At 38.0% G+C, this 13383-nt stretch overlaps 1 protein-coding gene across 1 annotated transcript in view; it reads left to right on the top strand.

Moving 5' to 3' along the window:
* Positions 1-7558, top strand: part of LOC140155044 (arylacetamide deacetylase-like) — a 28710-nt gene extending 21152 nt beyond the window's left edge. Inside the window, exons 3-5 of the mRNA XM_072177728.1 lie at positions 2329-2554; positions 2871-2937; positions 5270-7558. Coding sequence (XP_072033829.1) covers positions 2329-2554; positions 2871-2937; positions 5270-6074 — 1098 coding nt within the window. The 3' untranslated portion in view covers positions 6075-7558. The remainder of the gene's footprint in view (positions 1-2328; positions 2555-2870; positions 2938-5269) is intronic.
* The last annotated feature ends 5825 nt before the right edge of the window (positions 7559-13383 follow it).

Here is a 13383-nt window from a genome sequence, read left to right as displayed (position 1 = left end):
GTAAATTATGAACTAATACGGCAATCTAAAAACGATGGATCCTATATATCCTCAAACTACAACATTACCTCTTATGTATTATTTAGTTAAAAGACCAATTATTGGAAATCTGGTTTGGGTAAAAAAACATGCCGTATGTTGTTGAAAATTACTGATTGATTAAAAGTTAAAATAATTTTCTCTTCCAAACGTCAAACTTTTGCGTGTGCTCATGACGTACAAAAATTCAGTTTGCAAAATGAAGTTTTTTCAATAACTTCAACGGCAAGGAGATTAAATTCCCGTATAAATTGTCTGTTTTTACTGGAGCGATCAGCGTAGCACTTCTGGAAGAGTATAGTATACAAATATTAACTGTCTATGAGTGTGATGGTCGAAATATAATCACGAGGTGAAAGATGGATTGTTCCATTCCACGAGCCGGAACGGCGAGTGGAATGGAACAATCCATCTTTCACCGAGTGATTATATTTCGACCATTACACGAATTTAAGACAGTTAATATTTGTTTTATATCACTCATGCATAAATTCTATTACTAAAATACTATTTAAGGTAGGAAATACATTTTTTCATCAACATAACACCATGTTTTGCGGTGATATACTTCGCATTTTGAGACCCACCCCATAACTAAATCGGCGAGTCCAAGAGTCAGCGCACGGCTCGGCGCAGGCGCACTACGGCAAAGCACATGATGGTAAAGACTATCACACGGAGTGGGTGATGGTAAAAATGGCAAATGGTAATCAACCAATGAACTGTCTAGAATTTATGTATGAGTGATATAATAGGTGCTATATTTTTAATAGAAATTTGTCATCGGTTGTGTCTGGTAAGAAAGGGATAGGGTCATTAGGGCGGATATAGAGAGGGCATTGAAATGGGAGGTGTAGTGGCGGTAGCCAAGAAGGAAGGACAGCTTCCCCATGGGACAGTTACATCACCCTTCTTACTTGACCCTTCCCCTGCCTGTTGGATGCTGGCCGCCGTGATATTTTACGTTTTAAAGGCCCTTTTTGCCCATTTTTTGTCAATGTTTCCCCCTTGAAAGTCGCCTCCCCACCTAAATGAAAAACATGAAAAACCCTGGCAACGCCATTGGTGAGGGGGAAACTGAAGTTCCCTGGAGAGGGAGTGGGGTATTATAAGAGCGGGTATTACTCAGTTTCTTTTGTTGGTGGTGTACTTTAATCTGTGACCTACATCGGGCCCCGGGCATATTGAAACAAACATGTTTGTTTTTAATTGCCGTTTTAAACTTTGATCGGCCTTCTAAACCTGAAAATATGTGATATGATCAAACAAAATGAGTCAGATTTCGGGAATATTGAGATATGGCCAATAATAGTATGCAACTTCCTTTTTATTTTATTGTTCTGAACAACTCTAAAATGGCCATATCTCTGGAACCGTAAGTCTAATTATGATGGGATTTTCAGCAAAATAAAGGTTTGAGAATGGCTCATGTATTAAAATTGAAATTGAATTTTGATTTTGATTGACATCAGACTCATTTAGCTTGTTCACATATTTGCTAGATATATTATACATAGGCCTATTCAACACACGAGGAAATTTAAAGAGTGGATTTCAAAATGGCATCGAAGGTGTTGGTTGCTCTTGTGAGTCTTGTCGTAGTTGTTTTGGCAGTGATATTTTACTATGCAACTTTACCAGTACCACCGGGTCTTAGTTCCAGTGATAATAGGACACTCAGAATGTTTGCTTTCTTGATCGCAATAGTAAGTATTAGAGCTCTGGACATACATTTGGTCGCGGACTTGCTTATTTTATTTTATTAGCATTTAGCAATGCCTAAAAGTGGGGCCTAGCTGACAACTACAGTATATTTTCCGCCCCACCAACGAGTATTCCTGAACTCTATATAGTATTAAGGTTTAACACTATTTTAAAGTGTTGCGATTTGGTAGTTCACAGCATCTTGCGAATGGTACTCAGCTTTGGCAAAAATCGCATTGCTCATTTCATAGCGAGTGTGTAGGAGAATTCAAATATCACAGATATACTTTTGTAGGTCCTGTGGTTCTTGAGTTATGTTATAAAGAGGTCTGAAACAGCAACACTTTTGTAAAACGTATATACAATATACATAAATCATTAACAACAATAAATTAAGCATATGATTTGTAGAATGAACTTTTTTTGGCTGCTTCGACCAATTGAGCGGGAAATATGACAGCGGAGAAAGGAACGCATAGCATATTGACCAAATAATAAGAGTAGGGCCTATAATTTATGTGCAATAGCGAGTGTATATACATAGATAAAGTGTGTCATCACAGTTCAAAATGTTTTTATTTTCAGGGTGCCCAGGTTGAAAAGGTCAACTTAGAAATAGGTGCGCATGTCACAAATGTTCTCCTTGCCTTACAAGGAAATTTGATCCCGGACAACCCAAGCGTAACCTATACTGACACCACATTTGACAATGTAAAAGTCCGAGTATACGAACCTGTCAAACCTGACCAGACACGAATGAGGGCTGGCTTACTCTATATACACGGAGGCGGTTGGGTAGTCGGTGATCGAAGTAAGTGGTGTACCTCAGGGTTACATTCTAAGACCAATAGTTTTTTTGGACTCGTGCACATTATTGCATGCCATTAGTATGTCATTACACTGTAAATATAGATTAGTAATTTGTTCACAAATTCAAATGTTAACTATGATATTCTTGGAAGACGTTGACAGTTGTACAAATAATAATTTATGAATACGAGATCGGTTTTTTTAATTCCAAGCTCTGTAGCTCTCTGTGTTTATTGCGATAGGCTGAAACAGTTCCATCTTATTTCTAATGATACGATCGACTTGGGTTATTCCGTTCGCCGTATTGTTTTTAACAGAATCATTTCATACCGTGACAGAAGACTTGGCAGTAGAAATTGGTGATGTTGTCCTCGTCTCGATTGAGTGAGTACATGATAATGTCTGAATTTACACTGGTATTTACACATTATACAAAACGCTGTAGATAAAAGATTTCAATAGTAAATTATATATCCATCAAAGAAACGTTGCAAAGTTAAAGAAAGTAGCAAGTTTAAAAAAGCCTACCTCTGCTACCTTTGTGAAACTTGGTACCATTTGGAAAAAATAATTATTGAAGTGTCTCAACTTGAAACATTTTCTATACATGAGATCCCAGTGGGCACATGTTAGGATTTCGACCTTTGTTCAACGTTGGTACAACGTCGAAGTTTCAACCTGATTTCAACCTAGAGGTTACGTGAAATCAGGTTGAAATTTCAACGTTGATACAACGTTCTGCATCGCTGTCACCCATTGATCCCGTATTTTTCTATTCCACCTGTCACCCAAAAACCCTTATTTTTCAATTTAAACAGCAACTTTCATTTTTTTGATCAATTTTGTTACTTATTTTGAAATAACAAAGCCATTTGAAACCATTTACAACTAGAAATTGTGGTACATTTCCGTTCCTACCTATCAGGAACCTTGTTCACGCACCATACACGCTGCAATGACTGTAGTGTTTCTAGCCACCACGTTAAACGACACCAGCACTTGTACATGGAGAAACAACTTATCGGCATCCTAAGCCGTTTAGACATTTTTTTTTCGACAGCAGAGGATCATCCTTCGCATCTATGGTAGTCCGATAATCCACAAGATGGAGAACCCGTTGCGCCCCGTTGTAGACTATACGGGCTCCATTGACTATCTCGTTCTCTTGCCAACATTATCAGTCCATTAGTTGGAACCACGAGCCATCAAGTGTTGACTCCAAACAGTTAGCTGAGGATCTACAAGACATAACAATAGAAGATAGACATAATCCGAAGGAAATTGGAGCAAGATCGCACTCTTCATCAAAGAAAAGAACAAAACTGACAGTAGACTAGGCCTTCATCATGGAATTGGTTGAATTTATCCTAACCACCACTTATTTAATTTCCAAAGATTTCATCTATCAGCATAAAAAAAAAGGCGCAGCCAGGGCAGTCCACTCAGTCCAATCGCTGTTGACTTGCTTATGGAATGGCTGTTCAGGCCACTGCACCATAGGCCGAAGCTTTGGAAACGCTACGTGGACGATATTCTGGAATTTGAAAAGGTTGAAACAAAGAACTTGACAGATCACATCAACCAAACAGACCCCACTGGCAGCATCAAGGTTACGTATATGAGGAGATTGATGGCAGCATCTCTTTCTTAGGCACTCAAATCACCAGGAAACCGGACGGCACCACCAAATTATCTACAGAAAACCCACGCACACCAATCAATATTTACAATAACTCCAGTCCCACCACCCCTTACATCAGAAGTTGGGAGTTGTAAGAGCCCCCTTTGACAGAAAAGATGCTATCGTCACTGAGGAGGCAGAAAGAAGAGGAAGAAAGGAAGATCAATGAGGCGCTGACACAATGTGGATACCCGAGTTGGGCCATCAACAAAGTAAAGGAGCAGACACAGTATCCGAAAACCAGAACAACATGAACAAGGTCGTCGTTCCCTATGTCGAGGGCTTTTCTGAGAGGATGTCGAGAGTCTTTAAAAATCGTTCGACGGCCGTGAAGCCGCACTGCACCCTACGCAATATGCTCGTGCATCCCAAAGACAAACGGGACCCCCTCCAAACAGCTTGATCAATTTATGAAATGTCTTGCAAGAGCTGCCCTAAGACCTACATTGGAGAAACAGGCTGTTTATTCCGAAAAACTAGACTGTCTGAACACAAAACTGAAGCCGAAACAATAAGTTCCAAAATTTTTGCCAGATCACAAAGAAAGTCAGTCATCCGCATCCCAAATTCACAAATCGGCAATAACTGAGCACGTCGCAGTCAGCAATCATGTAATCAACTGGGACGAGGCAGCAATCATAGATCAAGAGGCAGACAAAACCACGCGTCGGCTAAAAGAATCCATCTGTAGCAGGGGTAAAAACACTATAAACAAGGACGAGGGGGCATACAAATTGAACAGAATCTATGACCAGATTATTTCAAAACGGCGATATATATACATGTACAAAATGTGGTAACGTCATCACAGCCACCAAGGACTGCCGATATCTAGAAACAGTACAGTCATTGCAGAGTGAACAAGGTTCCTGATAGGAACTGAAATAAATTATATCGAGTGAGTACTTCATTTCTTTTGGATCTGTACCAGAATTTATTTATTTAATGGTTACGGTTACGGTTCAGTCACGTTGCTCCAAATTTGACTACTTTATCACCATTCATAAATTTTGTTCGTTCTTGCCATTTTTATAGCTATCGTCTAGCATGGGAGGCGCCTTTTCCTGCATCTATTGACGACGTCACCGACGCGACCATCTGGTTTATTACACATGCAGACAAATACAATGTTGATCCCCAGCGCATCGCTGTCGCAGGAGATAGTGCTGGTGGGAATCTTGCAGCGGCTCTTTGTCAAAGACTAACTTTCGATGCGAAATACAAAGACATTCCCAAAATGAAATTTCAAGGTCTGGTTTATCCTGCTTTGCAAGCGTTCGATTTAGACCTACCATCATATCAGCAGAACTCTCAGGAAATGGCTACTCTAATTTTGACCAAATATGGTATGGCAGATTTCTATAGCATTTATATCCAAGGAGACTATGGTTTAACCACACATATGATGGCAAATAACCACACCTCTGCTGCGGCCAAACAATCATCTCTGGCAGCTAAGTTCGTATCGCATGAAAATATTCCCGAAGAATTTAAAGACGGATTCCAAGCGCCTTCCCTTAAACACGGAGACATTGAAGTGTATGATAAAATCAAGAATGTTCTCTTAGATCCGGATTTTTCTCCATTGATGCGTCAAGATCTACAAGGGCTTCCACCTGCCTACGTCATCACGGTCCAATATGATGTGTTGCGGGATGATGGAATTCTTTATGCCAAGAGATTGTCTGATGCCGGAGTCGACGTTACATGGCGACATTACAATCCGTCTGTTCATGCAATGTTTATGCTGTTCATAGATCCGCTGGCAATGGAATCGGGGAAACAATCCCGTCTGGAGTTTATCAGTTATGCTCGCGACAAACTCAAAACTGGCAAATGAATTATTAGTGTATAATTAAATTGTCACGTAACACAGCGATTTTACGTGTGATATGCAAAACATTATAAAATTCATTTATTTCTTATAAAGTAAAAATCGCAATGTAACAAATAACAGTTACAATGAAAACAAAAACTGACGAAAAATCTAACTTTTTTGAGTTGATAACGTTAAAGAGGATAATGAAAATTAGTTATTTCAGCTGAAATTCCATTCGTAATGTGGAAGAAGCCGTTATGGTAACCGGTGGTGTGCGTAGTCTATATATCGATCGGCCTATCTCGAACAAACTCGCCATGCGTGGCTGTTGAAGAAGTAGTGGATTCGCCCTACTATCATGGCAATTTCTGACACGAAAGATATAGGGATGATGACGCTGTGTAGCAAAGCACTTTGGTTTTATGTGACATTACTAAAAAATAACAATCGTCGCTTTTTATTTGACCGTAAAAATTAATTTTAAAGCAAAATGTGTTGATTTCAACATGTATCGATCTTCTTCCAGCACGATTATGCATGATGGTGGACAATAGTGTTCTAATTGGAAACGGGCTCATTACACTTTCTTGCAATGAAGTAGGAAGTAGATCATTGGTATTCGCCGTCGAAGTGAATTAATAATAGGATTAACCATAGCAATAGATGAATACAATTTGTGAATAGATCGCCCTGCACTACAAGCATGTTGCACTAATCACACGTGTAGGTCTATGTCTGCAGTCATAATTTAAATATAATACCGCTCTTTTCATCTTACAGGTGCGAGTGATCAGCAATTCTTTGACATTTCTATGGTTCAATGCATAGATACCGCGTGAACGTTGTAGTGCAGGGCGATCTATTCAAAAATTGTATTCCTCTAGTGCTATGGTAGTTAATCCTGTTACATCATCACTTCGACGGCGATTATGTTTCATCAATAAAGGTCCTAAATCTTTATTATCCTATTATATAAGCGTCGATGGAACAGACTGACTTGCAATGAAGTAGAAGGTAGATCAATGTACAAAGTTTTATTTCAATCAAGTTTCCTTGTGGTCATATTTTATTATGTACAAGACATATATGGGACCGGTCACATTCAGTAGGTTGGTCAAATTCTCGCTGAACTCCATCAAAAATGAAAAAGACGTCATCTTCTCTGTCCAGCTTCTCTGGCTTCATTAATTGAGTAAAAATTGACTGATCTGCCCTTTTTTTCTCGGTGGCAAGGTTCTCGGCGGGGACAGCGGTTTTAGGAGTGGGCCACCATAGTTGAAGATTTATAGCTGTTGGATCAGAACAGGCTAGGTGGTATTTCTATATGCTAGAGGGAATACAGGGATGATAAATTAAAAAGGTCTTCTAAAGTAGACTTGAAAAGTGAAATTTCTTTTGGTTCACTCTTAAATTAGAATCAGGGAGAAGTTATTCATTGGTAGAACACCAACGCTGTCACCTTCGGAGCCTTTTCGCCCTTTTTATGATGAGCACTCCATCAGTGGCATAGCAGGAGGGTGAAAGTGCATAGAAACAATGCCGGAAACTACGTCACGCTATTGTTCGACCTAGGCTACATCATTTTTAACGCATGCGTGTTCGTCAATACAGCTTTAGACTCCTCCACCTTCGCAACACGGTACGTGGAGTGACTGGAATCACACTGACGGCGGAGGAGAATACTAGCTGGTCAAACAGTTTAATTCTATCAAGCATATAATACCTGAACAATCATCGTCATTTGATCTATTTACTACAGAATATATTGTTTACTCAAAATATAATTTTAAAATAGTAAACCTGTTAACTTATATATTTGTGTACTAAAATATAAGGACACGTGAATAAAATCATGTCGAAGACAAACTGGCCGCTAATCCGCCTATTGTGAGACCTAGGATACATATTTCGAAAGAGGGCAGCAGACTAGGATGCCTATCCCTTTGTCTATTATTCCTGGGCATAGCTATATGGAGTTGTGGCGCCCGGGGCCAAGGATATATAATGACGCCCCTCCCATTCTTGAAACGATGTGCACATATGCCACTATAAGGCTGCGATCACATAGAAGTAGGCCTACACATGTACTATATATATACGGTAGGGTAAGATGGGGTAAGTGGGACACATATAAAGATTGGACTTGTGTTTTTATAATTCAAGTATAATCCTAGGACAATGTCTGGTGTTAGTTTTGGGGCGATGCTCCAATTCAGTACAGAATGGCGGGGCCAATTATGTAATGACTCTGTCCCACTTACCCCCCCCCCCCCACACACACACACTTTGGGGTAAGTGGGACACATAAGGGTTAGGGGTAAATTTGACACATATATTTATGATATTATTACATTAAAAGAACATATTTACAGCAATACATAATATTGGAGCATTTTGGCATTATTAACATAATTATACCAAAAAAAATAGTAATACTATACTATCGTTATGTTTATTTATTTCATCTTTAAAAGGGATCTAAAATGAGCGTTTATTGCGTTTCGCCAGTATTTTTGTGGGACATGAGAGCACCTCAGACCTATCGAATTGCATTCTGAATACGAAGCATGTCTTTCTGATATCAAATAATTTTCATTTTTTGAAAATCACAATATAATACAAATTTTATGACAAATTATAAAAATTTGATATTTTTCAAATTTTTGATATATAACAGTCCTCGAAGTAAATTATATAAATCTAATGACATATTCTTAAAGTGTATGTAGCAGGGAGGAAAAGCCGACGGTCAATTGAAAATTTTGACCTTCATATTGAAGATATGGATTTTTTTCCCAAAAAGACCTATTTTTTTGGGGTGTTTTGGGGAAAAAAATCCATATCTTCAATACGAAAGGTCAAAAGTTTCAATTGATCGTCGGCTTTTCATCCCACCTACATACACTTTTAGTATAAATCATCAGATTTATAAAGTTTACTTCAAGTACTGTTAAATATCAAAAATATCAATTTTTAATGATTTGCCATAAAATGTGTATTAAATTGCGAATTAAAAAATCAAAATTATTTGATATCAGAATGAAATTCTTCGTATTCAGAATGCGATTCGATATGTCTGATGTGCTCTAATGTCCCACAATAAATGCTGTCCAAACGTTCATACCCCGGCCCTTAAGGGAACTGGAATGAGCGCTTTGAGCGTTTCGACAGCATTTTTGTGGGACATGAGAGCACATCAGACCTATCGAATTGCATTCTGAATACGAAGAATGTCTTTCTGATATTAAATAATTTTCATTTTATGAAATTCACGATATAATACAAATTCTATGACAAATCATTAAAATTTGATATTTTTCACATTTTGGAGATATAACAGTCCTCAAAGTAAATTTTATAAATTTAATGGTATAGGATTAAAGTGTATGTAGGTGGGATGAAAAGCCGACGATCAATTGAAAATTTTGACCTTTCATATTGAAGATATGGATTTTTTCCCAAAAAGACCTAATTTAGTTTGGTGTTTTGGGGAAAAAATCCGTATCTTCAATACGAAAGGTCAAAATTTTCAATTGATCGTCGGCTTTTCATCCCACCTACATAACTTTAGGTAAAATCATCAGATTTATAAAGTTTACTTCGAGTACTGTTAAATATCAAAATATCAATTTTAATGATTTGTCATAAAATGAGTATTACATTGCGAATTTCAAAAAATCAAAATTATTTGATATTAGAAGGCCATTCTTCGTATTCATCATGTCTGATGTGCCCGAATGTCCCACAATAAAATACTGTCCAAATGTTCATACCCCTTCCCTAAATATGAGGCAGATTTTTTCTTGGGTTTTGGTGCGATTTTCAGCCACAAAAGCAATAATCAAGTCATTCAATAGGCGTTATCAGTATTAATTTAATTTTTGAGCTTGTTGGCGGCATTATATGCAATTTAACTTGTAATTTTGTTATTTATTGTATCAAAAATTAATTTCAATAACCACTGCCCCACCTAGCCTACCCCAAATGGATGGGGTAAGTGGGACACCATACTAAATAGGCCCTAATTGCATGATATCATCATGATGTTCTGCTATCAGGCTTGTAAAAAGCGTTCTTTTATGGTAAATGAAATATATTATCTCTTAACATGATGCAGTCATGTCTACAGTAGAATTCCTCTCGACCTTTGCAGGACTTAAACCCCATTAAAAGCTATTAAACCAAGATAACACTCATTGAAACAACTCAACTGATTAAATCGGATCTTCTCTGGTTGTGCACATGTGTCTGTTTTACTACCAAAAAAACGTTGACAACGTAAAGAAATCAGCAAGTTTAAAAAACCCACCTCGGCTCACTTTTTAAAACTTGGTCCCATTTGTAAAAGGTACTGATTTAAATTTTATCATATTTATATAAATTTAAAACATTTCCAGAAGTGTTATGTGCAAATGCGATATTAATTTGTAAGCTTTTTTAAACGACCTGAAAGGTTATTATCTTGTTCTTGCATGGTAAACCAATATCCTATTGTGTTTTGTTTTATAATAATCATGATTGATGATTGAATTAAACGAATAACAAGTAGGCTTGTAATCTTGTTGGAAACGCTGTATTCTGTTGAAATAAAATAAAAACACTGATTTGCTGTTGGTATTCAAAATGGGACCAAGTTTCAAAAAGTGAGCCGAGGTGGGTTTTTTAAACTTGCTGATTTCTTTACGTTGTCAACGTTTTTTGGTAGATTTCTTTTCTTTTTATGAATGTAGCCAATCAGCTCCAAGCTTGGAAAGTGCGAAGTGCTCCATAAAACGAAAAGTAGATGTTTGAGATTGCTATTCTTGATTAATGACAATAAAAAATAAATGAAACAAAACTATATCAGTCGTTTATTTTTAAAACTTGCACGTCACGCGTGACTGTAATGTTAATATACATTTTAATACACTTTAATTATTCAAGGCAACGTAAATATGTGAAGAAAATGTAAATATGAACAACACACACCCAATGTTGACAATGCCAGAGAGACATAGTCCAATTTAGGCCTACTTCAAGTCGGAACTGATTAATGCGTATACATTTAAGCCTATACTACGGAAGCGTCTAAATGCCCCGACTAGGCAAGATAATCGTGTTTTAATGTTTGTGGTTCTTTGTAGCCCTGCGGGGCAATATACTTGGCTATCCGAATTTCGCGGTTTGTGGTTCTTTGTATAGCCCTTCGGGGCAACCTATAGTTGGATATTCCTATTAAGCGGCGGTTGTCGGCGATCTTTTGTGGTTTGTTGATTTCACCAAGCCCTGCCCTCTATAATTTAAGCTTGTTGGATATCCATATTTCGTGGTTTGTGGTTCTTTGCAGCCCTGTGGGGCAATCTAGTTGCATATCCAAATTTCGCGGTTTGTGGTTCTTTATAGCCCTGGGGGCAATCTAGTTGGATATCAATATTGAGCGGCAGTTGTTGTTGATCGTTCGCGGTTTGTGATCTAAATTTGTTGGATATCCATATTTCACGGTTTGTGGTTCTTTATAATCGATAGGCCTGCGGGCAATCTAGTTGGATATCCAAATTTCGCGGTTTGTGGTTCTTTATAGCCCTGCGGGCAATCTAGTTGGATATCAATATTGAGCGGCAGTTGTTGTTGATCTTTCGCGGTTTGTGGTCTTAATTTGTTGGATATCCATATTTCACGGCTTGTGGTTCTTTATAATCGATAGGCCTGCAGGCAATCTAGTTGGATATCCAAATTTCGCGGTTTGTGGTTCTTTGCAGCCCTGCGGGGCAATCTAGTTGGATATCCCTATTAAGCGGCGGTTATCGGCGATCTTTTGTGGTTTTAATTTACCTCATCAAGCCCTGCCCTCTATCGGGAGCTAATTTATAGTTTAAGCTTGTTGGATATCCATATTTCGTGGTTTGTGGTTCTTTGAAGCACTGTGGGGCAATAGTTGCATATCCAAATTTCTGCAGGCAATCTAGTTGGATATCCAAATTTCGCGGTTTGTGGTTCTTTGCAGCCCTGCGGGGCAATCTTGTTGGATATCCCTATTAAGCGGCGGTTATCGGCGATCTTTTGTGGTTTTAATTTACCTCATCAAGCCCTGCCCTCTATCGGGAGCTAATTTATAGTTTAAGCTTGTTGGATATCCATATTTCGTGGTTTGTGGTTCTTTGAAGCCCTGTGGGGCAATAGTTGCATATCCAAATTTCGCTGTTTGTGGTTCTTTATAGCCCTGTGGGGCAATCTAGTTGGATATCAATATTGAGCGGCAGTTGTTGGCGATCTTTCGCGGTTTGTGGTCTTAATTTGTTGGATATGCATATTCCGCGGTTTGTGGTTCTTACGAGGCCTACGTGCAATCTGGTTGGATATCCAAATTTCGCGGTTTGTGGTTTTTTGTAGCCCTGCGGGGCAATTTGGTTGGATATCCCTATTAAAAGGCGGTTGTCGGCGATCATTCGCGGTTTGTGATTTGAATTTCCCTCATCAAGCCCTGCCCTCTATCTAATTTATAATTTAAGCTTGTTGGATATCCATATTTCGTGGTGTGTGATTCTTTGTAGCCCTGCGGGGCAATCTAGTTGGATATCCCAATTTCGCGGATTGTGGTTCTTTATAGCCCTGTGGGGAAATCTAGTTGGATATCAATATTTAGCGGCAGTTGTTGGCGATCTTTCGCGGTTTGTGATTTTAATTTGTGACAATTTATAATATTTATTCCAAATATAATTTCAGTCTGTGCTGTGAACAGAGCCACTGATAAATTGTTTGATGAAAAAAAATATCACCATAGCAATGGGTGTTCAAAATGGTTTTATTCTTGATTTATGACAATAAATTGGTTAATAAAACATTGAAAAAAAAGTGGTGGGAAGTTTCGAACTTGAGCAAAAATTCATAAATGGATTAGAAGTCCATGGCCTTAACCGCTTCGCCACGGGGACGTCTCGATATAACGACGTGTAAAAGTGGAGTATTTATTAATATGAATGTATGCTGTGGTCCGGAAAGAATAAAAGAATTGTGAAAAACTTGATTTTTTGGCGAATGGGATTCAGAATTTGTATGGAGGGTATCCAGGAAAATGCTAGGGTATATTTGGAAGTGAATCTCAAAAAGTAGTGCGACAGTGACAGCCATGTATGGCTGTAGCAGTGTCGAAAGATTCTGGATATCAGTATGATCAGATATGATTTGCCACTAATTTTGGCTATAAAATACCGCGTGAAATGAAGCAAGAATGTTTGTTTATTATAAAACAATCGGATTGACTGTAAGATTGGTGTAACTTTTTGAATTAATGAGTTATTAAAATATTACACTTTGGACAGTAAATAACATTTAGCATGGTTTTAGATATATT

Source organism: Amphiura filiformis, chromosome 6, assembly GCF_039555335.1.
Source record: "Amphiura filiformis chromosome 6, Afil_fr2py, whole genome shotgun sequence".
NCBI classification, from domain to species: Eukaryota; Metazoa; Echinodermata; class Ophiuroidea; order Amphilepidida; family Amphiuridae; genus Amphiura; species Amphiura filiformis.
This window is presented reverse-complemented; position numbering and strand designations above follow the sequence as displayed.